At 42.4% G+C, this 26,773-nt stretch overlaps 1 protein-coding gene across 1 annotated transcript in view; it reads right to left on the bottom strand.

Annotated features, from left to right (window-relative positions):
• The window catches only part of FGD3 (FYVE, RhoGEF and PH domain containing 3), a 569,969-nt gene that overhangs the window by 163,304 nt on the left and 379,892 nt on the right, over positions 1 to 26,773 (bottom strand). The window contains exon 5 of the mRNA XM_086939157.1: positions 18,097 to 18,186. Coding sequence (XP_086795283.1) covers positions 18,097 to 18,186 — 90 coding nt within the window. The remainder of the gene's footprint in view (positions 1 to 18,096; positions 18,187 to 26,773) is intronic.

The following is a 26,773-nucleotide window of genomic DNA, read 5'->3' as shown; positions in this document are numbered from 1 at the left end:
GATTTGCGCTGCTCAGGCTGGGAAAGTGTCTGGTTATCGTAGGCGAATTTACCGAGTTTCGCCTGAGCGGCGGTCTGTCGGGGGCCCTTCCCCGCCATTTTGGCTCGACGGCGGGTCACTCTTGGCGATAGGGGGAGCAGGCCGACCACGGCCAGCGGTGCCGAGGCGTCTGGACGGAGAGGTCCGCTAGGCACAGTTCGGTGAACGCTGCTGGTGTTTTAGTCCCTTCGGCGGCGGGTCTGCCTCAGCTCTGGCAGGCCAGTGCAAGATGGCGGCCATCACGCTGTAATTTCAATCTTCAGTCGCGGCCGATTGCCGCTGCAAGGCACTGCCCCGCCTTGTCGCCGGAAAGTTAGAGTTGGAAATTGAGTGTTCAAAAGTGACCCGTCGGTCCGGAGGTTGTTGGTGTCGGGCTATGCCGCCGGCGGGTACTTCCTGTCAGCCGCGCCGAAGAGGGTCCACTTCCGCCCGGATGGAGCTCGGCTAGACCACCGCGGGCGCACACGTGCCACCAGGCCGCACTTCGGTGGAGGACAAAGTAGGTCTTTCCTCCTCTTCCCGGGGCTTGAAAGTTCCCAAAGTTCTCCTGCGACCATCGTTCGGTCACCGCACCCAGGACACCCCTTCTGGGACAAGTATTGAGCGGATAGGCATGCGGATTGTTGCGGGAAGCCGCCTTGCTACGGTAGCCTCTCTAGGTTGCTGCCGCCATCATCGGCTGTTAGCCACGCCCTTCCTATCCCAATTTAAGGTGATCCTAGGAAAGGTAAATGCATGCCTGACTGTGAAGCAAAAAGGGAACACGGCAAGGAAAAAAGGATGGTTTAATCACGATTGCTGAGCAGCCCATAAAAATTTAAAGAGAGCGCTAACAAATACTATTAGAGACCAAGAGGAGGTTAGGACCCTGAGAAAAGCATATAGGTTGGCATGTAAAGTGAGAAAAGAGGAACTAAAGAAAGCCTTATGGAATCAGCTCCACGAAAGCTCACTAAGTAGAAACAGCGAATTATTTTGGAAGGTGGTGAAAGCACCCTTTCTGATGGATACAAAGGACCAGTCAAATATAGAAGTAGCTATTGAGGGACAAACCAGGGTAAACCATTTTTCAAAAATCTTTGGCAAACCCCCAGAAGTAGCTTTAACAGAAGGAAACAATAGACTAAATCAGGGAAAACCATTCCCAATCCCACTAGAAGTAGAACTATACGAGGTAATAAACGCAGTAAAAGCAAGTAAGAGCGGAAAAGCCCCTAGCCCGGATGGGGTGCCAGTCGATTTCTTCAAATTTAAATTAGATCTGTGGGCCCCTATCATAAAAAGGGTGTTTGACACCACAATGAAGTGTGGACTACTTACATCCTGGACTCAATCAATTCTGGTACCCATATTTAAGAAGGGAAATAGAGAGGAGGTGACCTGCTATCGCCCGATCTCACTCCTGGACTCGCTGGGGAAAGTACTGGGCAGAGTGGTTCTCCAGCGCTTACAGGAGTGGGCGGACGATACCAGGACCCTCTCGGATATCCAGTATGGTTTCCGAGAGGGCTTCGGGACAATGGAACAAGCCTTGAACTTGGCCCTGTTGATGGGAAAGTATGTGTCGGCCAAGCGCGAGAAGTTGTATATGGTATATGTCGACCTTTCCGCAGCTTTCGACTGAGTCTCCCATACAAAACTATGGTCAGTTCTGATCGACATGGGAATAGATACAGTTCTTGTAACCTTCCTTAGAGAACTTTATTCCAACGCCTCCTTCAGGGTGCGTTTCGGAGTACGGGGCGAACTGTCAGAGCCCTTTACAGTAGAGCGCGGCGTCAGGCAGGGATGTGTCCTGGCCCCCTTTCTTTTCTCCCTCTATACCAATGGTCTTGAGGCAGAAATGTTGAGGTGGGCTTGGACCTGCCCCGTGTGAAAGACCGCCTGGTGCCCGCGCTCTTGTACGCAGATGATGCGGTGATTTTAGCACGCACCCCACGAGAGCTACAAAAAGCCTTGAACAGCTATGCCAAATTTATGAGCAATCTAGATCTCCACATAAATATAAAAAAGACATACGTCATGGTGGCAGGCCAAATAAAGAAACAGGGAAAGAGCATCTTCCTCGATAATGAAAAACTAGAATCAACCCCCCAATACCCTTATTAAGGGATCATGATGGACGAGAAGCTTAACGTGAAAGTGGCTATAGAAGCTCTATCGCGGCACTTAAGAAATTCGCCAAGAAATTAGGGAAAAAGCCCCCAGATGAACTACTCCACATTTACAAAGCAAAATGCCATTCCATCGCACTTTATGGGGCGGGCCTGTGGGGCTATAAAAATACAAAAGCCTTGCAGGTAGCGGAGAATACCTTCATGAGATTTCTACTGGCCGTCCCAAAACGAGTATCTACATTTGCTTGTCACGCAGAGTTGGGAATGCCCCACATTGAGGATTTGGCTAAGATTGAACCTGTACTTCTCTGGCGCCGCATCTGGGTGTCAACAAAAAAAAAACACTTTTACCAAAGAGATTGTTGCAGACTGTATAACACTAGACCACGTCGAAAAAATAGACTGGCTAAGATACGTAAAAAATCTTCTTACTGACTTTGGGATGGCTGAGTACTATTCCAACCCCGCAACAATTGCTGAAATCCCAAAGAAAGAGTTAAAGGCAAGGGCGTTGAGCCGTATTGAAGAGTTACGTATCACCTTAGAGATCAAGAAACCATCAGTACAACATTCCCTAGCGGTTATGACTACATTGGAAATGGAACCCTATTTAACCTATGTTGATTCACATTTTGAGCGCTTTCTATTAGCAAGATTCAGGCTGAATATTTTTCACAGGGTTGTAGCCATTCCTAATAGAAACAGCTGGGAAGAAAGCTTAACGGTATGTCCGTGTGATGAAATATCTGAACAGTCAACGATTCACACCGTACTGTTTTGCAAATACTATTCCGCACACCGCAAGCTCTGGCTAATTCCCCTGTTGAGAACCTTAGGTCTTAGAAAATGTCGTCCTGCCATGTGTGGCTGCAATTCTTAAGCTCTGAAGAATATATGTAAAACTGTTAGCACTTTTTTAAAATGTATTTTTAAACACAGAGTAAATCTTCAATATAACAATGCTTGATCGTTTGGACTAAGGAACAACGATACCAATTTTAAATGACTTCACATTACATCTGTACCAGTCTTGTTAAAATGTATTTTAAATGATCTAATGCAATGTCTAAACACTTTTATGGTTTTTCATGTAAATTGAAACCGAATAAAGATTTTACTTACTTACTTACTGTTGTGAAGGCTGTGACAAGGCCCATTTAGACCTCTTCTGTTTTAATCATGTGCTTGTTTGCAGATTCTTTAATCTCTTTTTGTTAGAAAACGTGATGTTTTAGACTTTTGCAGTGTGTTAGTATCATGTCTTCCTTCTATCTAAGCTGACATATTTTTGTTATTTTGTGTTGGGGCGCTGCCATAACATCATGGCTGCTTACAGTCAAAGCGGACATGTTTTTATAGGAAGAATATTAGGTAGATGTAAATCAAATGACACATTTATTGCCATATTTATTTAGTTTTGTTGGTGCTTCAGTGTCTGCAAGTACTGTTTTAGTATACACAAATGAGATCAAATCAGCAATCAGATACTATAAAAGCCCAGGTATCTGACCATTATTTGGAAGGGCTTAATGCTAGAACCCTCAATGCCACAGTTCATTATGGTGTGCAGCAGCAACCAGCGTCAGCTGGGGGCTGCTCAAGAGCAGTGCAGAGAAGGATCCTTCAGCCTTGCACTGTTTATCATTCCCGGGCAAGATCTGTGACAGAGAACGCCTAAACAGCTATTTTTACAGAGAGAAGTTATGCTGCATGATTCATGTTACGAAACTCAGTTTATAGGCTTGCTATCTTCTGCTTCTTATAAAATTTAGCATAGCATTTAAAAGTAGTGATAGAGTGTGAGCATGCTAGGAACTTGCTACCCATGTTGGGAATGCTCCTACTGTTTTTGTCGGCCATGTCATGCACTACTGCATTTATTTTCTCATTCTGTGTGGTTACTGTTCAAACTTTATGAACTAGAATTGGGTTTTAAAAACTAAAATAAAAACATTTTAAAGTTCAGCCCAAGTATCTTACTGCTATTTTAAGTGTGTTATTCATTTACGAAAGAGAGTTTGGAATTCCATTGTGTCCCTGAATTTATATAGTGGGACTGATCATGTAAAGAAAATACATCTAACTGGCCCGGTGGGTTTTAGTATGGGTCGCAGTGCAACTGGGATTTCTAATTCATAATGGTGCACTGAACAAAGTCTTTGCACCAGGGGGTTAGATCTTCAACCACTGTGGCGCTGGGGAGGTCAGCCCCCAAGTCGTGACACTACAACCTGGTTGTGAGACTCCCAGGACAACATCACCTTCTCCAATGATCCCAAGCATATTGCTGCGGGTCTACACAGTTGGGTTGAAATACAGTCCTGGCTAGGACTATGGTTTTTTGGAACAGCTGTGACAGAATAAGTAGTTTATTTAGTTTGCTTGCCCTAACTTTCCCTTTCCTCTTCAAGATAGCACCTAAAGGCATTTTGATTTATAGGGTGACCAGTCTAGTACTAACACATTGTGTACCAATCAGGAATATACATGTTTCTTTTATTGCAGATACCACACAAGCCCTTAAACCATTTTCCTGCTATGCAAATGACCCGATTCACTCATCCAAAACCAAGCTGGATGGCACATGAAAATTCCCCTTAAGGAAGTCCTCCGTCTCTTCGTTTTCCCTCCACTACAGTTCTGATCACGAACCTTTCTGTAGTGATTTGCCCTCCCTTGTAATACAGGGTCCATGTGAGTGTTCCCACCAAAAGTCAGCCCCCTTGCAACTATGTAACAAGCTTTGGCAGTACCACTAATTCTGGCTTATGAATGAAAGCGCCCCTTACGTCACTGATGGATTTCATCACTCAATCATACATTCATTCTGTCACTCATCTTTACACTCATGATCCATTTATCCATTCACTGCCACATTCTTGCAGTCCCCCTTTGATACAACCATAATAAAATAGAGACAAGCTCAACAACATATCAAGATAAATTAAAAGAATTAGGTAGAAAAAAGAAAACATATTCCTGCCTAAACATGGGGGATATATGATTGCAATAACAAACTAAACATAGAGCAGGAGTCTGTGTTCCAGTGAAATTGTACATAGTCTATCAAGGTTTTTAACGGTCCAGGATAGCCACCACGTTTAGAACCAACGTGTTGGCCATCTGGGAATGGTAAAACAACACCATCATCTTTGCCTTCTACAGCAGTCTGTGCAATTCCATTTAACAAAATCCTTCTCTGCAGGCTTTCACACAGAGTAGGAACAATCCAGCCTTAAATGGATTGATGTTAACATATGCTTTTCACCATGTGATGTGATATTGACTCAGTCTGCTACACAATCTGACTGACTGCCAATGTAAACAATTTCAATTTGAGGACAAGGACACATCCTGGCTCACCTGGCTGGCATACCTGGCTGGCTCGACTACACTTCACTAAAATCTTAAGGTGGTAAACTGATGAGCCATATTTACTTTTAATTGCATTCTGGGCAGGTAAATTACAGCACTTGGGGTTAGCCCAGAAATGACTTACAAGAGGGCAAGGGCCTGATAAAAGGATGTGAAAATGTGACATGGTATGGAAAAAGGAATATTTAGTGTTTAACAAATCCAACCTCTATTTCAATATTTTTCAGACTTAGGACCCTCTTTTAAAACAAAAGACTTTAACTAACAGATTTAAAAAATAAATATCTGGAATAAATGATAACCTAGAGGTTTCACAAATAAGACTTCAAATTGCCAAGAGGTAAGTTCATAGGGAGGCTAAAGAAATGTACTCGCCCTTGTCCAATCCATAATGATATTACTGTTTGCAGTGAAACTACAGCTGAATCCTGACTTTGTTTACAGCTCAAGAGATGGAACACAGCTGTGGGCAGTAGAGAGCTGAGCCAAGAGCACGATCCATCAATCCCAACCAGGTGTCTGCCTAAAGCAACACAATGTGCGAAAACATCACAGCTTTCCTGGGACATATAGGAAGTGTTCTGCCCTTCACACTGCAATATAATATCTGATCCGACAGGAATGCGCTGCAATAAACTGAGTATCACCAAAGTCTGCAGTATTGCTCACCCAAAAACTCTATAAAAATCAACTAACGCTTGAGAACAACTTATTCTGCTTTGGAGTTTAGATTTCTAAAATCAGGGAAGTGCATTTTAATGGTTGACAAATATTAACTAATATCCATTTAAGCAGAATTCAGTCAGTGGGCATTCAATAGGTTTTAACCTAGGATATCAGGAGTGCATTCAGCAGAAGCAGGGAGAACGTGGCTTGAAAGGGAGGGATAGGTGAGAAAGAATGAGACTACGAAAATCAACAAAAGAATACGGTATTAGAAAGTAACTGGGAGCAAAGATTTTTTGCAGCAACCTTCTTCACTGGACTCAATCCAGATTATTCAAAATGAAGCTGATTGACTCGGACTCCTGCTGGTCCAGTGAGGAAGTCCCTGGGGCTTGTGCAAAAGTTCCTTTCATGCAAATGGCGTTGCTCTTACTGGGTCGATCTCAATAAGAAACTATCTTCAATGTGGACTTCACACTATCGATACCCCTTATACTGTTACGACCCTATGCTTCCACTCTTCCCTTAGACTTACATGACAAAGACTTAGCTCTACTAGATCTTCCACTAACACTGGCCATTAAAGTCATTCGCTTGGTCTGGAAGACATTAAATAACGCTTCATATCTTAGAAGTACACATACGAGTTTACCCGCCTCTACGGGGAACACTGTTGCAGCTCAATCCATTTGGCACACACTGGATAGCTTTTTGGCCATCAACTGATGCCCACTTAGTCTACGTGCTGCGGCCAGGGCGACTGACTCCGGAATCTGGGGATCACAGTTCGATCCCCGGCACCGGAGGCAGATTAGCCCAGCACCATGTGACTCTGGGCAATAGCTTGCTTAATCTTCCTGACAGCGCCTAGAGACCCTTACGGGTGATCGTGCGCTTTACAAATGTGGATTATTATTACTTTGCTCCATCCTCGATCATAGCTGTCATTCTCACCCTTTTCGTACTGTCTCTACCTATCTGGCAGTTCCCCTCCCCCTACTCCTTTTACCTCTCCCCCATTTTCCAATTTTTCTCTTCCTACTCAAAATTTATATTGGGTATGCGTACTGTAACCCTCTCTCACTTCTGTGTTAGTTTGGGATATGCATTACTGTTTTATATGCGCTACTTAGCGAAACTCAATGTTGCTCTTGCTTTTGTGGGGCATCACATTCTGCCTGCAGACCAGTTTAAATGTGACTGTGTTTATCTGGATTCCCCTTCTTAAAAGATTGTAGGCAGAAGCAATGTATATATTTACTGACATCAGGATGTTCTAGTAGGCTTAATGTATGTATGTTTTACATGCTTTCTGTTTCGTATTGTCTCAGAAAATAATAAAATATTCCGAATTTTAGTAAAAGAAAGTAACTGGGAAGATGCAGAGGGTAGTGCATTAAAGGAAATATTAGAACAAAAGTCCCACACCTAAATTACAAACCTGAGCGTAATAACTGCATTAATGTTCAGATCAATTTAAAAGTGGAAGGGTATTAAAAAAAAATCCCAAGTAGTGTTTGTGTGCATTAGTCTTCATTTTGCCCTGATCTGTAAATTAGCTGCAGAAAATCCGACAACACCCAGCATAAATTCAATATTGCCGCTGGTCTATGCACCTGTATTAACTTTCACGTCTTGATATCTTTGCGAGTGTTACTGGCAAACACAGAAGCATAAAAGAAGCTAGCCCTTACATTATCACTACAGTGTGGGGAGAGGTAAATGTTTACCCTGTCGATATAGAATGTAAGATTGATCAGCGAAAGGATGTCTTGCTATGCACTTGGCAGTTTTACACCAGGACTTGATCTGAGAGGTTACTGAAGAATAATACGGAATTACATTTGCATTGACAGAAAAATGCTACCAGGAGGTATGCCAACACTCCCTGTACAGCTCTCACTGTGACATTGTCAGTTTCCTCTCATGGTCTTAAACTTGGCCCCTTGTTTTCCAGCCCCATGATTCAATGCAAATCCCCCAATATCAGTCCTTGGTCATCACACCAGAGTTTCAAACCTGGTCTTCAGTCCTCTGCAGCAAATCATTACTTCAGCCCTAAGCTCCTTTTACTGCTGTGCTGTGCTTAAGTCATCCCGGGCACTATGTACGTCTATCAAGTTTTTCTGCCCATTGCTTCAATTCCTTGCTTTTGACAGTATTTCAAATATATCCTGTATATTTTCTCTATTTATGACCTGTTCTCTAAATTGGACTCTTTTGCTTATTAGATAGACAGCACATGTGCTGTCTGTTGCAAGAAATATTTAGCTTATTGGTGGCTTGGAGCCATTCATTACTTACTGTGAAACATTGAGTTGTTATTTTTTTTTTGGCGGGGGGGGGGTGAAACCCTACTGGAGCACCAGCCACAATCCTTGTCAGGGTGAACCACAAAAACACACAAAATTAATCTGTGGTGAAACCTCTGGTAGCTTGGCACAAAAGCAGTCAGGCTTCACTTAGACACAATATGTGAAGTATTTATGCAACAGTTAAACAGTAATAAATTGAAAATTCCATAAAGTTAAAAGTTCAAAATAGCACCTAAAAGAGCAAAACACTAACAGCAGAAATCTAGTTTTGATAGACCTGGGCAAAGTCGAAAGGTATGGCTGACCACTATGGGGTGTGGTCAGATACATGAAGTGGATTGGGCCCGGTCTCACTTACCATTGGACTAAGAAGATTTTTTGAAGAAAAATATCTGAGAAGGTAAAGTTCTGTGGGGCAAGGCAGCCAGCGGTGCCTGAGGAGGAGGCATTGTCATCAGAGAGCTGCTGGACAGTGTTGTGATGAAGATTTCTACATATGGGCCTAGTCTCTTATGGAAGCTGATCTCTCCAGTGGGACGAAGCTGCAGGCTGTAGCTGATGAGGGCTCCCCAAGGCTGTACATCCCTTCTGCAAGGAGCCACTGACCTGGATTTACTGCTGCGGAGAAGAAAAAAGTGGGGGCTGCTGTGAAGTCAGAGCAACTGGTGATGCACCTTGGGCAGATTGGCGAGCAGGTCGGTCCCGGTCTCCTCTTGGTTCTTAGTGCACTTTCTGGCAGAAAAAGTTGTAAGTCCCTAGTTTTGGATTTAGACTAGCTGGACATCTTTAGTATCACTTTCAAGGGTCCAGGACTGGAAGGACACCACCTGGAGATTCAGTCTGGGTTCAAGTGTGGGTTTAAGGTGAATGGGGCCTTTTCTGTCCCCGAGGCTCTTATCAGGAGGCCAGTCGAAAAGCCCATGGAGTCCATCTGGAAATTTTCGGTTCAAGCAGGGCAACAGATTTCAAGCAGCAGGGCAGTCCTCTGAGGTCACACTGCAGATTTCAGGCAGCAGGGAAATCCTCTTGGTGCAGGAGGACAGTTCTACTGAAGTACACAGCAGACCACAAGCAGCAGGGAAGTCCACTGAGAGTCCTTGCACAGGTCCAGAGGTGTACTGAAGAGTGGGTATGAGGGCCCTCATTTTATAATCTGGTACCAGCTTTGAAGAAACCTCTGGAGCTCCCTCCCAACAGAATTGTCTAGAATGTCCTGCCTCCCTGCCCTTGTCCCAATCTATCTGCAGTCACACTAGGCTAGTGTGAAGTTATTTGTGTGTGAGCCGAGGCAGTGTCTTGGAAGTGCTAGTTAGGCCATGCACAGCTCCGTTCCCCCATCCTGCTAGATGGCCAATACTGCCAACATCCAGTCCCTCTCTTGTGGCTGTCTGGGAGAAATACACAAAGGCCAATTGCCAATTACACCTAGTCAGAAGACCCAGGAAACAGGCTGCAGGCACCAAATAGTTAGGAAAAGTAAATGCCAGCTGTCTAAAATGGCATTTTCAAAATTGTGACCAAAATCTGACTTTGCTATTAAAAGGATTTTAAATGACAACTCCTTAGACAGCAAATTTGATATGTCTACCTATTCCCAAATAAAAGTTATTGCTTATTAAATGTAATAAAGTAACCCAAATGTTATCCTATGGGAGAGGTAGGACTCACAGCGGTGAAAAATAAAACGCATCATTTTTCACCATCAGGATATGTAAAACCTAAAATTGAATATCCAACCTTGTTAAATACAAAGCACCCTGCCCTATCGGCTGTTTAGGGCCTAACTTTGGTATGACTTATATGTATAAAAAAATGGGAGTTTTAGGCCTGGCTAGGGGTATATTTCCCAAGTCGAACTGACAGTTTAAAACTGCTTATGGGCTTCAAAGGCAGGCCTGGGACATGTTTAAGGGGCTACTTAGGTGGGTAGCACAATAAATGCAGCAGGTCCACTAGTACCATCTAATTTTAGCTCTGGATAGATGGTATACCACTTTACTAGTGGCTTATACGTAAATTAAATTTGCCAATCAGGTGTATGCCAATTTTAACATGCTTTAGGAAGTGAGCATGCCTTAGAATTGGTTAGCAGTGACAAAGTGCACCGAGTCCTAAGGCCAAAAAAAGACAAATTCATCAAAACAGGAGGAGACAAGGCGAAAGGTTTGGGGAACGACCACCCTAAGGCTTAACAGTCTAACCCTTACCATTGCTTGTCTTCACTATCACTCATTTGCTTCATATTCATCAGATGTGTGTGCTCTCCTTCTTCTTGCGTGTGTCCCTCCCCTGAAGCATGTGCCCTTTACTGTGTTTATCCCATCTGACAAACTTTGAATAAGGTCTTCAGTCTTCTAACAACAAGGCTTTTCTTGGTTTATATCAATGACACATGCTCCAGCATCTGAAAGCAAAACTGTTTCTCACGATACCCAGGTATGATAGGGTCAGGTCTCTTACTAAAGAAATCTTACAGGTGCAGATATCAAGAATGTTTCCTAGATTTTAGGCTACACAAATTTTACCACTTAAGGTCCCAGATATAAGTACACCACGTTACATACAACTCACAGGCTGCAGCTTCGGACAACATATACGTCAGGGTGAAAATGTATGACAGGTTACATTCTAAAAGAGAAACGAAGGCAATGTCCTACACTGATATAACATACTTAGGCATCAGGTAGGACATCTACACCTTTGGATATACATATCTTAGAAGATACTTCAGGTTGTGGTTTATGACAGCAAAGCTATAGTTTAGCTACTCATAAGGGAAATAGCTAGCTATGCTCTCTCTTGTATTCAGCTCACTTTAGACTGGAATATGGCACACTATTGTGGATTTAAAATGTTTAGGGTCTATGAAAATGCATCCATAACATCCAAAAATAACTGAAATAGAAACAAAATATTTCAATGCCATAATTCAACTAGCTTTTATTTGAGGTCCATGCATCTGGCATTGAGGCATTATTGCATTGCTGGAATGCCGACCATTACCTTTTTATGAAAAAGATATATGGCAACAGCAGTGCAAGGTTCTCTCACAAGAAGAATAAGCACAGTGCATACAATAGTAGACCAATGCAAAAACAACAATTGATGGACAGAATGCAGAACAATGTCATACATTCACCCCAGTACAGAGATCTGGGCCTAATGCCATCGTTTTTTTTGCACTCCACACCACCCCAGTTCAGACATGACCATATGCAAATCAGTCTTGACCCTGTGCCTCATGGGAACAGTCCAGCCCGAACTGCCAAGCCATGTCTTTCCTGGACCGGAATCAAGCATCCTAGGACCAAGTTCTGGCTATCAGCCTTCTTCAGCCAGGATAACTTGACTCCAGTGGTGTGGAGAGCATGGGACTCACGTCTGAGCATACCTATCCCACTCGGGGTGACAAATGCAAAAACAACTATTGATGGACAGAATGCAGAACAATGTCATACATTCACCCCAGTACAGAGGTCTGGGCCAATATCCATCGTTTTTTTGCACTCCACACCACCCCAGTTCAGACATGACAATAGTAGACCAGTCATCTTTTGCACAGTCGAGGCAGCTGTAGTACAATGTCAGTCACAAAAAGAACAGGAAACACCAATGCAGGATTCTCTCAGATACAGAAATGGCCAAACGCAGAAAGGATGAAGTTTACAAGGTCCCTTCAACACACACAACAGACCATTGAGGGCTAGAGCACTGCAGGAGTCCCTAACACAGCAAAAACGCATCAAGAGTTCAAGCATTCCTTACACAAAACAAGCAACATCAGGTACACACTTAACTCAAACAGACAAAGTACAGCATGGGCAGCAGCATTGAAATCTTCCTTCATACACACATTAGCTCCGTACAGGGACAGACACCAAACAAGCTCTCCTGACACAAATTGAGAGTGTCTTTGAAAGGAGAGCAGAGCAGTCTAGGACTAGGCTTGCAAGTAGGACGAGGACTTTGCACTGAATAAACTGAATGTGTCTGCCTTATTATGGAGGGAACATACTATTGAAAAATGTAAACTTGAAAGATGCTCTCAGAAATGTTTCTTGTTTGGGAGGTTCTTGTAACAGGAGGGACTGTATGCCAATGTATTTAAATTGAAATGTGCTAAAACTAAGTGAGTGATATACACGTATAATAACGTATAAATACACACACTGCACAATGCTCTAAAGGTATTTCCTTTTCCCTTCCTTTTCCTTTTTAAGAGCTTTATATAGTGCGAACTAGACCCGAGATATCGGGTATCAGAGCGCTTTACATGAGCACCAGTTTTGTTACAGAAGAACACAATCATTTTTTGTTAGGCATGGGGAGATTAAGTGATTTGCCCAGAATCACAGGATGTTGAGCGTTGTTGGCCAGACTAGAACCCGGTTCCCCAGCTTCGAGGTAGACCGCTCTAGCTGTAAGGCTACATCCTCTCCCCTTATTTACATCTAATATTTAGAACACATGTGCCAGAAAGCAGAAAGCAACCTGTGTTTTCAATATTGTGATAATCAGCCTTATCACACATCATCTCTACCCTCTACCACAACACATAATCAAAGTACTGTTTTGATCATTTTTATGGATGATGCACAGGGTTAAAAATATCACAACATATTTGCACCATTTCTGTACATATTCCCACATATCACCCTAGTATTTCCCTTACCAAAAATACATCCACTGAAAATAAATGGTATTTAAAAGGACCCATTTTTGAGCAGCATTGGAAGTGATCACAGCAGGACTGTCAGCAGAACACAGCCAGCTCATGCACACAGTTGAGAAGGAGTCCCAGGCTTTCAAGAGGCACTACTTTACCCATGTCATAAAATCTCTCTGATTGCTCTGAATAACATTGTGCACATGCCTGGGCCCAGCCAGCCAAATCTTAAACCTTTAGGAAGTTAGAAAGCAAGAAAATTAAAAAAGACATTGTTTTGTGGACAGTTGTTTTTTGGGTTTTTTTTTTAAACAAAAGGATCTAGTTAAAATTTTTAGCAGGCGTGTTTGAAGGTTGGATAGTGGGGTCCTAGGAAATTGCCCACTTTGTCCATGCCGTAAAACGTCTCTGCACAATTGTCGGATCTCATATTAAGTGAATTCAGAGATCCCTCTGGGTGAGCATAGATAGATGACATCCTCTTTACAAAAGTGATTCTAACTCATCACAGAGCCTTTTACATCAAACAACTGAAAAAATTAAATATAATCTCTTCGTATGTACTTTTGAAATACAAGTTAAACCATTAGGATAACTATGACTGCTGCTGCCATGTTTTCTAGCTCATGTTAACCATGCTCAATGAAGTGTCCATCTATGACATTTAGAGCCTCTCTTTAATCCCTTGGTTTCTGTGCCGAGAAATGAAGTTCATTCAGCGTGCTCAGTTAAAAAAGTGTACTTTCTTATAACTATGTAAAGGTCATCTTTTTCTGTTCTCATAATCTCAGAATCAGACACCCATATACTCCCTTTGTTCTACCAAGAGATGTGATCTTCACTGGAAGTCTGTTTAAAGAACTCTATCAATTTGCAAACTGCTTTTACTTACAAACCCCCTCCTATACTGTTAACTGGGCAATTGCCTATGTAAATATGCGATTCACAGATTATTTGTTTTTTTCTTTTGTTAATGAACCCTTTCAGACTTTGATGGGCATCCGTGCAGATGCTCTTTAGCATTTTCAAGAAGAAAGCGTAAGAAAGTCATCTCTGTAAAAGGTCGTAAAACTAGGAATCACATTGTGTACGTGAATGTAGAAACAATTCAATTAATCTTTTAAATATTCTGTACTAAGTCTACCCCTACTTAACTTTTTAGTGACTATTAATTCATCTCCTATATTCCAATACAGTTATTTGCACGATTGTATGTGATTTCTTAAAAAACGATATATTGGAATACCACTGCTGAGAAATCATTTCATCTAAATGGTTTCATCGAAATTTTCATGATGAATGGCATTTACCATTTCATAGAAACCAATTCATAGAAAAAAAATTTTATTTTCTAAAGTGTCTTCTGCATACTTTTTTTAAGGTGTAAATGAAATGGTTGCAGGCCTCACTTTCAGAAACATTTTGGTGAAGTTATTTATTTAAATCCTTTACATCGGGTGGCATTATTTCAGATTTATATCTTTTAACATTTACAATGTCAAACAATTACTTTGGATGCTTTTAATTCACTGAAGTCTCACCACCTCTAAATGTTAGCCACCTCTGTCCCCTAAAAATGCGACTCCCATGCACAAACTACACGCATCCCAGGCTCCTAAATTCCACCTATCCTTGAACCCAAAAGGTCTTTTCTAACCCTAAAATCTACCCATCCCAGAAAATTGTTTTTCCATGAGTTGGTTTCCTCCAATGTATTTTTGTCTTTCCATTAATTCACATAAATCATATAGAAACACAATGGTTAACAAAGGTTGAAAAACCAAGGAATCAATAACAGTGATCAGCGGTTTACAGAAATGATAGCAGTCATTCCTATTTTATCAAGGTGGGCATTCTGTGTTGATGTCAGCAAGAAGAGTGTATGCTTTCCTCAGCACCATTGTAGCCCCCTTTTCCCTATTTTCAGGACAAGGTTTTGGTAGCGCCATCCTGTAAAAGCCACCACAACACAAATATTCACATGCCTTCAGCCAATCCGATAGTCCAAATCTGCAAATCCTCAATTGGACATAAGGAAAATAATCCTCTCTTTTACAGTGGTATTTCTTTGTTTTTCAATATTATTTTTCTGAGAAACTTCGAGGACCAAGACCCCCAAAAGATAGATTCTTTTTTCCCATTAACCTTTCAAGGCCTCCATGACACATTTTTTGCAGCATAAACCTCTTTAGAACTACTAATGAATTTACACCAAACCTAGCAAAGCCATACCTTTGAGTAAAAGTCTAGTTTCTTGCCAAGTGTGATGTAATTCCATTCTGTGTTTTTTTCTCTAGATGAGAGCAACGTGCACATTTTGCTATGGGAATTAACATTTACATCCTCCACGACAGATGAGTCAACAGGATACACAGGTTGTGACATCACACATGAGATCACTGATGATGTTACAAAAGCATAACATACTACATTACATTGAGACTAATAGCTACACAACCACTGGTGACCATTACGGTGTCCCCACAAAGTACAGAAATACCATAGCCAACAGAAGAAGCAGTATCACACTCAACAACAATATGCCCCACAGATACTACATTAATAAGAATGGTTTCAAAACCACTGGAGATATCATCATAGAGATTGCATGAAATGTAAAGTTTTTGCTACTACTATCAATCAATGCTTTTGCAGAGTTCACACAAAGAGGAAAGGCTGGTGCCCTGCCAGTCACAAGTCATACGCATCCTCATAGACATTAACGGTAGAGGTAAGACTGAAGTACCAATATGCATCATTAGATGTCCCACAGAGATTATTTAGAGATGGGAGTCTGATCATTTGATATTTAAATAAAATAAATGTAAGTCTGCAGTACTGAGGGGTGAGGTGGTTGAATGGTGTGTCCCGTCGCAATTAACAATCATTCTATTGGCTATGGCATACATAATGTCACCAGTGATGTCACTGGGTGGGCATTGCTGTTGCATAACCAATCATACGAGGGGTATGTCAATAGCTTTTAGATTTAGGATTCTAACTAGAAACTTCATGCAACTCATGATCTTTTCAGGGATTGTAAATAGCTTTTAGGGTGTGGACACGCAAATGCTCTTAGAAGACAGATAACTTCCCTTAATAAATGTTTTTTCACTGAGTTAAAAAGTGCCAGATGGGACTGGCCTACTGCTGTACCCTTTACCAGAGCATATAGTATTAATTGAGCACAGCAGGTTGCCAGTAGCCCAGTCTTCAAAAACCTGCACCCACTTCCTAAATTACATCAGGAAAGAGTCTGTTGCACATAAGTCACACCTTGTTCCCAAGTGCTCTTGCCCCAGCACCTACTGGGCTCAACATGGGGAAAGGGTCATGCTCTATACCCATTTCCACAGCCTCAGGCATCCATTGAGTATGGCCTTTGGTCACACAATGTACTTAGTTCCTCTCCTGTGCTAGCCAAGTGCAAACTGTGGACACTAGACATGAACTATAGCCTCCAATCATGACCTGTTTCACATCCTTTACAGTGCTTGCTGTGCGATGGGCATAGAATGAGGCCTTCAACTTTTTCTTCTGAACATGGCCACTACCCAAGAGCTTTTTGAGCATGGTCTATTCCTGTGTTAATCAGGCACGGGGCACTGAGCCAGGCAAGTAGCCAGATCCTGTTGCCACTCCCACTTGCCACAGTGGCCACTGGGAGCAAAGCAGAACCTTACGCTGGCCCCTGTATACCATTACTGCCAACATGTCAAATGGAGATAGGACATGGCTTTCTCTAGACACTAACATGCTTTACCTTCTGCTGCATTTTTGGCATCCTGTCATACACACACCATCACACACAGGGAGCGTGTGCGCACATGTGCGCTAGGGTACACTAAAAAATTGTGTATTGTGATGCTGGAATAGAATGTAGGTTGGAGTGTCCGGAATTTATGTTTGGACACTTGGCCCCAGACTCTGACAGGTTGGATGGCCCCTTTGGTGGTCTTTTACATTAATGAGCGCATACCTTATAATTTGGTTCAATATGGTCTATACATCTATGACGAGAATGGGAGCCACAGTTCCATAGTCACAGGTCGTGCTCATACATGGGCACACTGGATCTGTTTCCATTAGGGAAGCAAGTGATCAAACTTGTGCTGGCGGTGACAAATGCAGTGGAACTCAGTCTCTTTATCCCCTGGTACTTGGGAGCTATATATTCATCACTGGTGTGCACACTACTGCTTAACCTTCAGTTGTACAACATACTGAGCATAGAATGCAGGTACTCACCAGAAACCTGCCGGCAGCTGTCCACCATGGACCCCATCCTGGAACTCATAACTTGAACTAGGCGGAGTACAGAGGGAAGACAGGCATGGAATAGGTCACATAATCAAAAGCTGGGACTCACTCTGTGCATGCTGTGCCCTCTTCTACTAAATGTGAGCAATCTGTGTGTTGTGCGTAAAATGCCTTGAAGGACAGCCCTTATTTATCAAGGAAAAAAAGCACTGCCAATAAAGAACGTCTACTTATATCCTAACCTTTGATTTTCAATGTATGTGAATGGCTGCAATTACAGATACCATTTCAAGAGGAGTACTTAATTCACTGCAGAAAGGGAGACAACAACTATTTAGATACACAAGGATCACTTAGCCAAGCTCACACCAACAGGAAGTGACACAACCACAGAGGCAAAATGTGGCGCATACTGTGAAACCCCACTGCGACAGGAGGCTACTAGCGACAATAAAGCACAATTAGATTGAATCTAACAAAAAAATTGAAAAACATTGTGCCCTCATACAGGTTGTTGTACATTATTTTACCAGAAAAAAATGAATTAAGAAAAACATAACTTATTCTAGTGTTAAGAAGAACGTGAATGCTCAGTGCTCGCTTAAACAGAACCTGTGGGAAATACACCTCTCAAGCAATAGAAACAAGGAGCAATTACCTGATCCAGCAGATGCAATCTTTTCACATACGCTTCTTCTGTGTGGAGAAGTTCGTTTGCGATGTTGAATAGCTTCTGAGGGTCTGTACACTAAAAAAAAAATGGCATAGAAGTAAATATCATGCAATGCTAATTAATCGAGTATTAGGTTTCACATTCCTAAAACCCTTCTTTTGCTTGGAATACATTTACGTAAAAGAAAAAACATCCATACAGTACTTTCGCACAGCTTAAATGATTAATGGCAGACCACATATAATAAGTGAATATGGCACCGAAGGCACCTACATATCTCAAGTGCCTCAAAGCAAGCTAGTTTATTATCGTTTTTCTTAAGCATTTATTTCATAATGTATTATGAGATTCGGTTGTATTAAGAGGAACTCAGCATCATGTGACCAGTGGCGGCCGGCACAGCTTGAGGGTTGCAGGGTGGGCGCGAGAGGGGAGGGGTCGCAATGCAAAAACTTTTTTTTAATAAACACCTTGCTGCCATGCCCTGCATCTCTGCGCCTGCTCTCCTTCATCGGACTCCTGGAACAGGAAGCACAGCCAAGTTCCCCTGACCAATCAACACTGCAATGCAGCATTGTGATTGGTAAGCACCCAGGCTCCCCTGTCCAATCACAATGCAGCAATGCAGCATTGTGATTGGTCTGAGTGTCGTGGTTCGACGCCCAGCCAGGGAATGGGGGTCTGGGCATGTTCTCCACACAGGCTGTAATGCAGCCTCCTTGGAGAACAGGGACATTGAGCATGACAGGCCCTCCCGGCTAAACAGCCATGTGCATTAGGAGTGGGCAAACCACTCCTCCCCTGTCTGGCTCCGAGAGCAGAGCTGCCTCGCCCACCCACAAAGCAGCAGGGAAACATAAAATGATAATAATTCAAAGTAATTATCATTTTATGTTTCCTTTACTTGCACTGCTTAAAAGCAGGGGGGTGACGCTCCTCCGCCATAATGGAGGAGCTGCCGCTGCATGTGGCTCTGGACAATAGCTCACTTAATCTCTCCGACTGCCCCTCAGTGCCTGGATACCCTATGGGGTGATAACTTTGCGTTTACAAAAATAAAATTTGGAATATGTACCATGGCGCTATGTAACATCTTAGTGCACATTAGCAGGGGCTGGAAAGATAGCACAACTCCAGCAGATAATGCAATCCATCACCGAGGTTGAAGAACAAAGGAAAAATCAAGTTCCCTTGCGTCTCCAATGTAACTCGCCAACAAACAGATGCAGTGGAATATGCAAGCACACACATACATTTAAAAGGATTCAAGCTGTTAAATAAAATCATACATGAAGATTAATATAGTATTTTTTTTTTTTATCAAGGTGACATTATGTAAATTAACTACTCTACGTTGCATTTACCACAATCCACAACAACATAAAACGGACTTCAGGGCTTGTGTCTATAATGAAAACGTATATAGCAAATCGATGGCAGTCTTCACACAGGGCCTGATGTACGAAGAATGGATTCAGTAAAAGTGGCTGCGTTGCATATTGCACATCAACTTCTACCAAATCCACTATGCGTTTGAGAACCGACCTATTTGCTAATAAGTCGGTTTGCAAAATACTTAATCCTTGTGGGTCGCAAATCGAACTACCTCATGAATATTAATGAGGTATGACTCAAATGGTGGCCCAGTGGGAGTCACAACTATCACAGGGATGGCGGCCTGGACTGTACTTTCACATAAGATATATCAGGCTCCTCACAAATGCTAAAAGGCTTTTTACATCTGGCCCATAAAGTGCTATATTTCACACCGGCTCCAGGAGCCAAACGACTTAAAATCTAATTTCTACAGCACCATCAGAGGACAGACCAGTGCTTAATTTGAGCCGGTGGTTTCTGGTGCTCGTCCTGCCAACCTGGATTCCTCAGGTGTTTGGTACGTCCCTTGGTAAAAAATCCTCATGCACTCGAGATGGAGTCGGAAATAGCGGTATGTCTTGATTCTCCGCTATGGTACTCGAGTGTCTGCATAATCACAGGGTTATTTTGTATGCAGCCTCCACCCGGAGGTAGTCATCCAAGGTTATGTGCAGTAGTGTCCAGTGATTAGTGGAAGTGGTGAAGTTTAAAATAACTCGGACAGCCAGAAAGTGAATTTATTGTTCCGGATTCGAGTTAATAATGGTCAAAATATTCTTGGTATGCGTTCAGAGAGTTACTAGGGTTCTCTACGCTACCTGTTTTTGTGGTCTAAAAGGTCGACATGTTTCAGCCCTTGTTTGTCAAAATGATTGTTGGGCTTTCTTCAGGACCGGAGTGTGAGGGTGAGAAGGCGACGTGTTAATCCTTTCTTGTTGGAGTCAAATTTTGTGCCTATAAAATAAAAAATGTGTCACCTTGGGGGAGGGTTAGGGGACTTGTTCTACATACATTTTAAAATAAACTGCCAGCTCTGTGCTGGAAGTGAATTCACTACATCGCCATGCATCGCTTAGCCATTATCCTGTCTTGAGTAACCACATACCCAAGCCCTACCTTTTTGTAAAACCTAGTGTTTTTCAATCTTATGTTGTAATCACAACTCATTCAATCGTTTCTAGTATCTTGGTTGCGAGTTTAGTTTTGAACCATCAACCCTCATTCTTTAAATGAAGTTTCTCGTCAATCACAGAGTATTCAAAATGTATTTCATGAGATTCTTTTTTTTAAAAAGGTTTGTTATACCCATACTCGACATTGTTTGATCATAACTGATATGCATTTTCTCCTTTTGTACTTTCACATATTTGCCTTTACTAGCGACTGCTCATCTGTGCTTATATTCAAAGCAGTGCGTTATAGATGTCACCCGAACCTTTAGTTATTTTAGTGCTCGATGTTAGCCTGTGTGATATTTTCTACATGAAACCCGTTTTCGCCCAAACATACTTTTTTTCTTTCCTGGTGTGCTTAGTATTGTATGCAGTACACATACCTCTGCACGTGTTATTACGTGCTTCCACGGGTACCCAGGGAGTCTGTAGGGAGGTCTTTTCTACAATTTAAGAAGGAGGCAGGGGTTGGTAAAGATAAGAGGGATTCAAGTACTTATCTGTTCTTTCGAAAGCGTTTCCCTCGTGCTACCTGTAAATCCTCCTTTGGCGTCTTGTGCTGACTCTGCCGTCCTGGACCCGGTAGGGTTTCCAGGTTCCCGGATGGTCTTTTATCTTCCTATTCTTCCGGATAGATAGGGAAGACAGACTGTTTGTGACCGCATTACTGTTTCACGAAGGTGCCGTGATAAATAAAGATGGTAACTTAATTTCTGAGCAGTATCACATATATTCTCTTTTATTAGAAATTTTTCAGGCGCATTATATTTCTCATATTTTTATCGATGTTGCTCTTTTTCATTGGACGATTTTCGGGCGCATTATATTACTCATGATTCTGTGGGTATTATAATTAGTTTGTATACTTTTTTATGAGACACTTCGTTGGACATATAATTTGATCTCTAATTTCAACAATATGCATTCTGCTTGTTGTTTTGTGCTTGTTGGATGGCTAGTTAGTGGTTCAGTGGGAATAGTCTTTTCTCCCAGAGGATTCTCTTAAGGAGTGCCCAGAGCTTTTTATTCTGATCTAAATCAATGTAGATGGATATCAAAAGATATGGGTTAAGACTATTCCCAAATTTTTAATAAAAGAGAATATATGTGATACTGCTCAGAAATTAAGTTACCATCTTTATTTATCACGGCACCTTCGTGAAACAGTAATGCGGTCACAAACAGTCTGTCTTCCCTATCTATCCGGAAGAATAGGAAGATAAAAGACCATCCGGGAACCTGGAAACCCTACCGGGTCCAGGACGGCAGAGTCAGCACAAGACGCCAAAGGAGGATCAACAGGTAGCACGAGGGAAACGCTTTCGAAAGAACAGATAAGTACTTGAATCCCTCTTATCTTTACCAACCGCTGCCTCCTTCTTAAATTGTAGAAAAGACCTCCCTACAGACTCCCTGGGTACCCGTGGAAGCACGTAATAACACGTGCAGAGGTATGTGTATTGCATGCAATACTAAGCACACCAGGAACGAAAAAAAGTATGTTTGGGCGAAAACGGGTTTCATGTAGAAAATATCACACAGGCTAACATCGAGCACTAAAAATAACTAAAGGTTCGGGGTGACATCTATAATGCACTGCTTTGAATATAAGCACAGATGAGCAGTCGCTAGTAAAGGCAAATATGTGAAAGTACAACAGGAGAAAATGCATATCAGTTATGATCAAACAATGTCGAGTATAGGTATAACAAACCTTTTTTTTAAAAAGAATCTCATGAAATACATTTTGAATACTCTGTGATTGACGAGAAACTTCATTTTAAGAATGAGGGTTGATGGTTCAAAACTAAACTTGCAACCAAGATACTAGAAACGATTGAATGAGTTGTGATTACAACATAAGATTGAAAACCACTAGGTTTTACAAAAGGTAGGGCTTGGGTATGTGGTTACTCAAGACAGGATAATGGCTAAGCAATGCATGGCGATGTAGTGAATTCACTTCCAGCACAGAGCTGGCAGTTTATTTTAAAATGTATGTAGAACAAGTCCCCTAACCCTCCCCCAATGTGACACATTTTTTATTTTATATGCACAAAATTGGACTCCAACAAGAAGGGATTAACACGTCGCCTTCTCACCCTCACACTCCGGTCCTGAAGAAAGCCCAACGATCATTTTGACAAACAAGGGCTGAAACATGTCGACCTTTTAGACCACGAAAACAGGTAGCGTAGAGAACCCTAGTAACTCTCTGAACGCATACCAAGAATATTTTCACCATTATTAACTCGAATCCGGAACAATAAATTCACTTTCTGGCTGTCCGAGTTATTTTAAACTTCACCACTTCCACTAATCACTGGACACTACTGCACATAACCTTGGATGACTACCTCCTGGTGGAGGCTGCATACAAAATAACCCTGTGATTATGCAGACACTCGAGTACCATAGCGGAGAATCAAGATATACCGCTATTTACGACTCCATCTCGAGTGCATGAGGGGTTTTTACCAAGGGACGTACCGAACACCTGAGGAATCCAGGTTGGCAGTACAAGTGATGCACCCCCCTACTGATTAATAGATTTGAACCAAAGGAAACTGGATGGATCAGAAATTTCCTTCTCCCCACCCCCATTGGTTGAAGGAGGTTTCAGGTGCTCAGCACCAGAAGTTAATTGACAAAATTGGCACTTATGACTGCTGCCACATGGTGGTGCTCTTTGTATATTTAAAGATGAGCGGAACAATAGTTATGTATTAATTCAATATACACTTAAAAACAAATAATACTTGCTGTCCACACCTTTGGTATAACTTTGGTGGCCTTGAACAGTCTGAATTGTCACACTAGTGGGAGTGTAATGGTTAGTAACTGTGTTGGTACTGTCATAGGCAGCGCTGGTAGGGGCAATGTAATGTATGTGTTCTTGTAAAGCACACTGCTGCCCTGAAGCGTCGTGGCGCTGTAGACCACTGGGGAACCCGTCCTGGCTTTCCCTGTGAGATGGTCCCTACTGGGTATCTCCAAGGTGAAACCAGGCATCCCCGGCGAATGTGGGGGGCAGTTGTAGAGATGAGGCAAGCTAATGTCCAGAGTTGCCGAGTGTGATCCCTGGTTAGAGTAGGCACCGAGGCGAGAATTATCGAGTCCGCTGACCCTGGTCCACGACCCTGCCGCGTCGGGAATTGAACCCTGGTCCCGGGGCCGTTCTCTACTTCCGGGTCTGCCGCCTCTAACCAGTGAGCCACACCACTCCAATGGCAATGGGAGGTGCAAGCTGTGGTGGCGTCCTGCAGAGAACCATGGCACTTATTATTTATTAATTTATTTAAGACACAATGTATTATATCTTATCAAAAAATGACAATCTGCAACTCGATACAGAACAGCCTTTGAGAACCTTTGATTAAAATACAAAATTATGCACCAAAACCCACGTCATTGTGGCTGAATCTTTATCTGTGCTAAAACTGCCCACGCTTCTCCCTTAAAGGGGAACACAGATAACAGCAAAGGAAGTAAAAGTACAAACAGGAAAAATAGGGGAACTGTGACTTTTGTGTGCGAAATAAGCATTTCGGAGCAGCGTGTACACATGAGAAGGTACAGTCTGTAAGGAAAAGCTAAAATGGCGCCCATAAGTGCCAAGTAATTAAGCGCTCACTGCTGACATCTACTGTGCCCTGCAGGTCATCAGGAGCTCTAATCTCAGCAAGGGCCCGTCAGACATTTATCCTTCCGAAATCGATAAAATGATCAACATCAGATGATGTTGACACTTACAAGTATCAGGAACTGCGGTATTAAGAGTTTTTAACAAGGCAGTCTATTTTTAAAAGTGATACAGCATTGTTTGACACTTTAGCTGACCCTACATCCTCATACAATTTTCCACACCTCTGACAGTAACCGGGAAGAGAGGGCCAAACCACAGAACTGATCCACAAGACTAGGAATAAAGTGAAACTCAGAATTTTTCCATTAAAAATCCAAGTTCACAAATCCTTTTGATTCTTTGTGGATATCCCTCCCTGTCTTTTAACACCATGCGCGCTAGCGGAATTCAGCTCGCACGCTGAGATTTGCGAAAACGCACTTTACGTGACAAGCTGGGCTCGTCATCAGCGTGCGAGGAGGCTTCGCCATGACGAGCCCAGCTCGTCATCAGCGTGGAAGGGGTTAAGCACCATGCCTACGTCTGCACTTTAAACTAATTTTTATAGATTAACAGCGCCTTGAAATAGACAGAGGTGATCGTTATAGTTGTAACATGTCATGAAACCCTAATACAGTCTCTATTACAATATTAAGTACTTATAGCTTCAAAGGACCAAAAATAAGGAAAACAGCTTGACAAGGATGCCAAGCATTGGGCCCTGGTGCAAGCGAGGAAAATGGCTCCTTTGTCTGCTGTTGGGGTAGTAAAATACCGATATTATAAGGGTCCTGGGCCTCTGTGCCACTGCACCTGCTGCACCAATGCCAGCTACACCCCCGCGTATGGATGTTATTTATTATATTTCGATGTCAGTTTGCATTTTGTAAGGCACTGGGTTTCACCTTCCACTAATTACAAAGTGTTAGCTTGTTTATAAATATCTTCATATCTTCACACATTGCTCAATAGAAGGTGCTGGCTGAAGCTGCAAATGAGAAGTCTGTAGTTCACGAGATCTCTCTTGTGAATGGAACAAAAATGGCTGGGAGCAAAATTACTCATGAAAAATGACCTATAAAATCGGGAAGTGTGACAAAAACTGAAATTAAACGCTGAAGCGGATATGGCTAAATTAACAGGAACACTTGAAATAAACCACTCCTCTCTCCACAATGCATTTAAAGAGTAGACATGGAGGAAGGACTATACAATCTAAGATACACACCGGGGGCTGTATAATATAAGTGCCCCAGGGGTGTAACGACGTTTGCGCCCGCTTTCCATGCCCTTGCTGCACACTTGGGTTTTACAGAAGGGGGTTGGTGCTTGTGCGGCCCCTTCTATAATACCAATAGCGCTGGCGCACATAAAGCATCCGCGCTATCTTCAGAGGGCGTTCCCTCATTTGCATGTTGGCATGCCCCAAACAAATAAAGGAATCCCTTTGTCTCTGCGCCTGTGCCGTGTTACAGACACGGGCGCAGAGGCAAAGAAGCTCCCAAGAGGCACACGGACAGTGCGTCACGTAAACGTTGGCCAGTGTGCCCCTGGCTGCAGCCCTCTGGACGGGGAAAGGGAGTCCAATGGAACCCCCGGATATTCCCTTGAAGGTGGGTGCTGTCCCTGACTGTACCTGCCTGCAAGGGGATCTCTAATCCCCCTTTAGTGAGCAGGCTGATTGCCACCTGCACTGTGAAAAAATGGAGCAGCAATACAGTGTATTTTCCTTGACTGGGCCTGGCGCACTTTTTAAAAGGTGCGTCCAGCGCAATGAAGTAAAATGCGCTGTATGTGTAATACTATTAAATAGTGTACCCTGTTCCTACATTCTTTGAGTTCAGGTTTGGACATTAGTTGTTTAAATAGTTTTCACATCAGCACTGGCAATTCCTTTTGTTCTTTTGGTATGTGTAATACGGCCCCTGATAGAGGTATACAGCCTTACAATGTACTTGTTACCACACACGTAGGTGTCACGGAAATCTTTACAATTAAGGTAAGTACTGCAACTGCTATTTTTGTAGTTTTACAATGCTGTACTTTACCACATAGGTAATTGATTACTTTATTGGTTTTAAGAGAACAAGCATAACAAGCAACATATGAATTATACCAGTGAAATCACCTGCATTATGTAAATATTTTGCCCTTTTTTACTGCTATTGGCCTGCGTCAGAAATGTAATGGCTCCTCAGATGATAATTACGTCAGCAAATTGCAGAAACTTGAACACCTTCCAAAAATAGTGTTTGGTTATTATTTTCCTTAATGATATCTGCCAGTTAAACAGCTCATCTGACACAGAAAAATACGATATAGATATGATGTATTTACAGCGTTGTAACATAATGCGCTGTAAAGACACACATTGTTATAAATCGATCATATTCCTGAAGGTTAACCTCAAGACCACAATCCATTATTTTTAGCTCATTCCTGCTGTACTGGAAGGCAAGCTCTGCAACTATCACATCAATGGCCGGGA

The sequence above is a fragment of the Lissotriton vulgaris genome, chromosome 9, assembly GCF_964263255.1.
Source record: "Lissotriton vulgaris chromosome 9, aLisVul1.2, whole genome shotgun sequence".
Classification (NCBI taxonomy): domain Eukaryota; kingdom Metazoa; phylum Chordata; class Amphibia; order Caudata; family Salamandridae; genus Lissotriton; species Lissotriton vulgaris.
The sequence above is the reverse complement of the archived record's forward strand: the minus strand, read 5'-3'. Positions and strand labels throughout refer to the sequence as shown.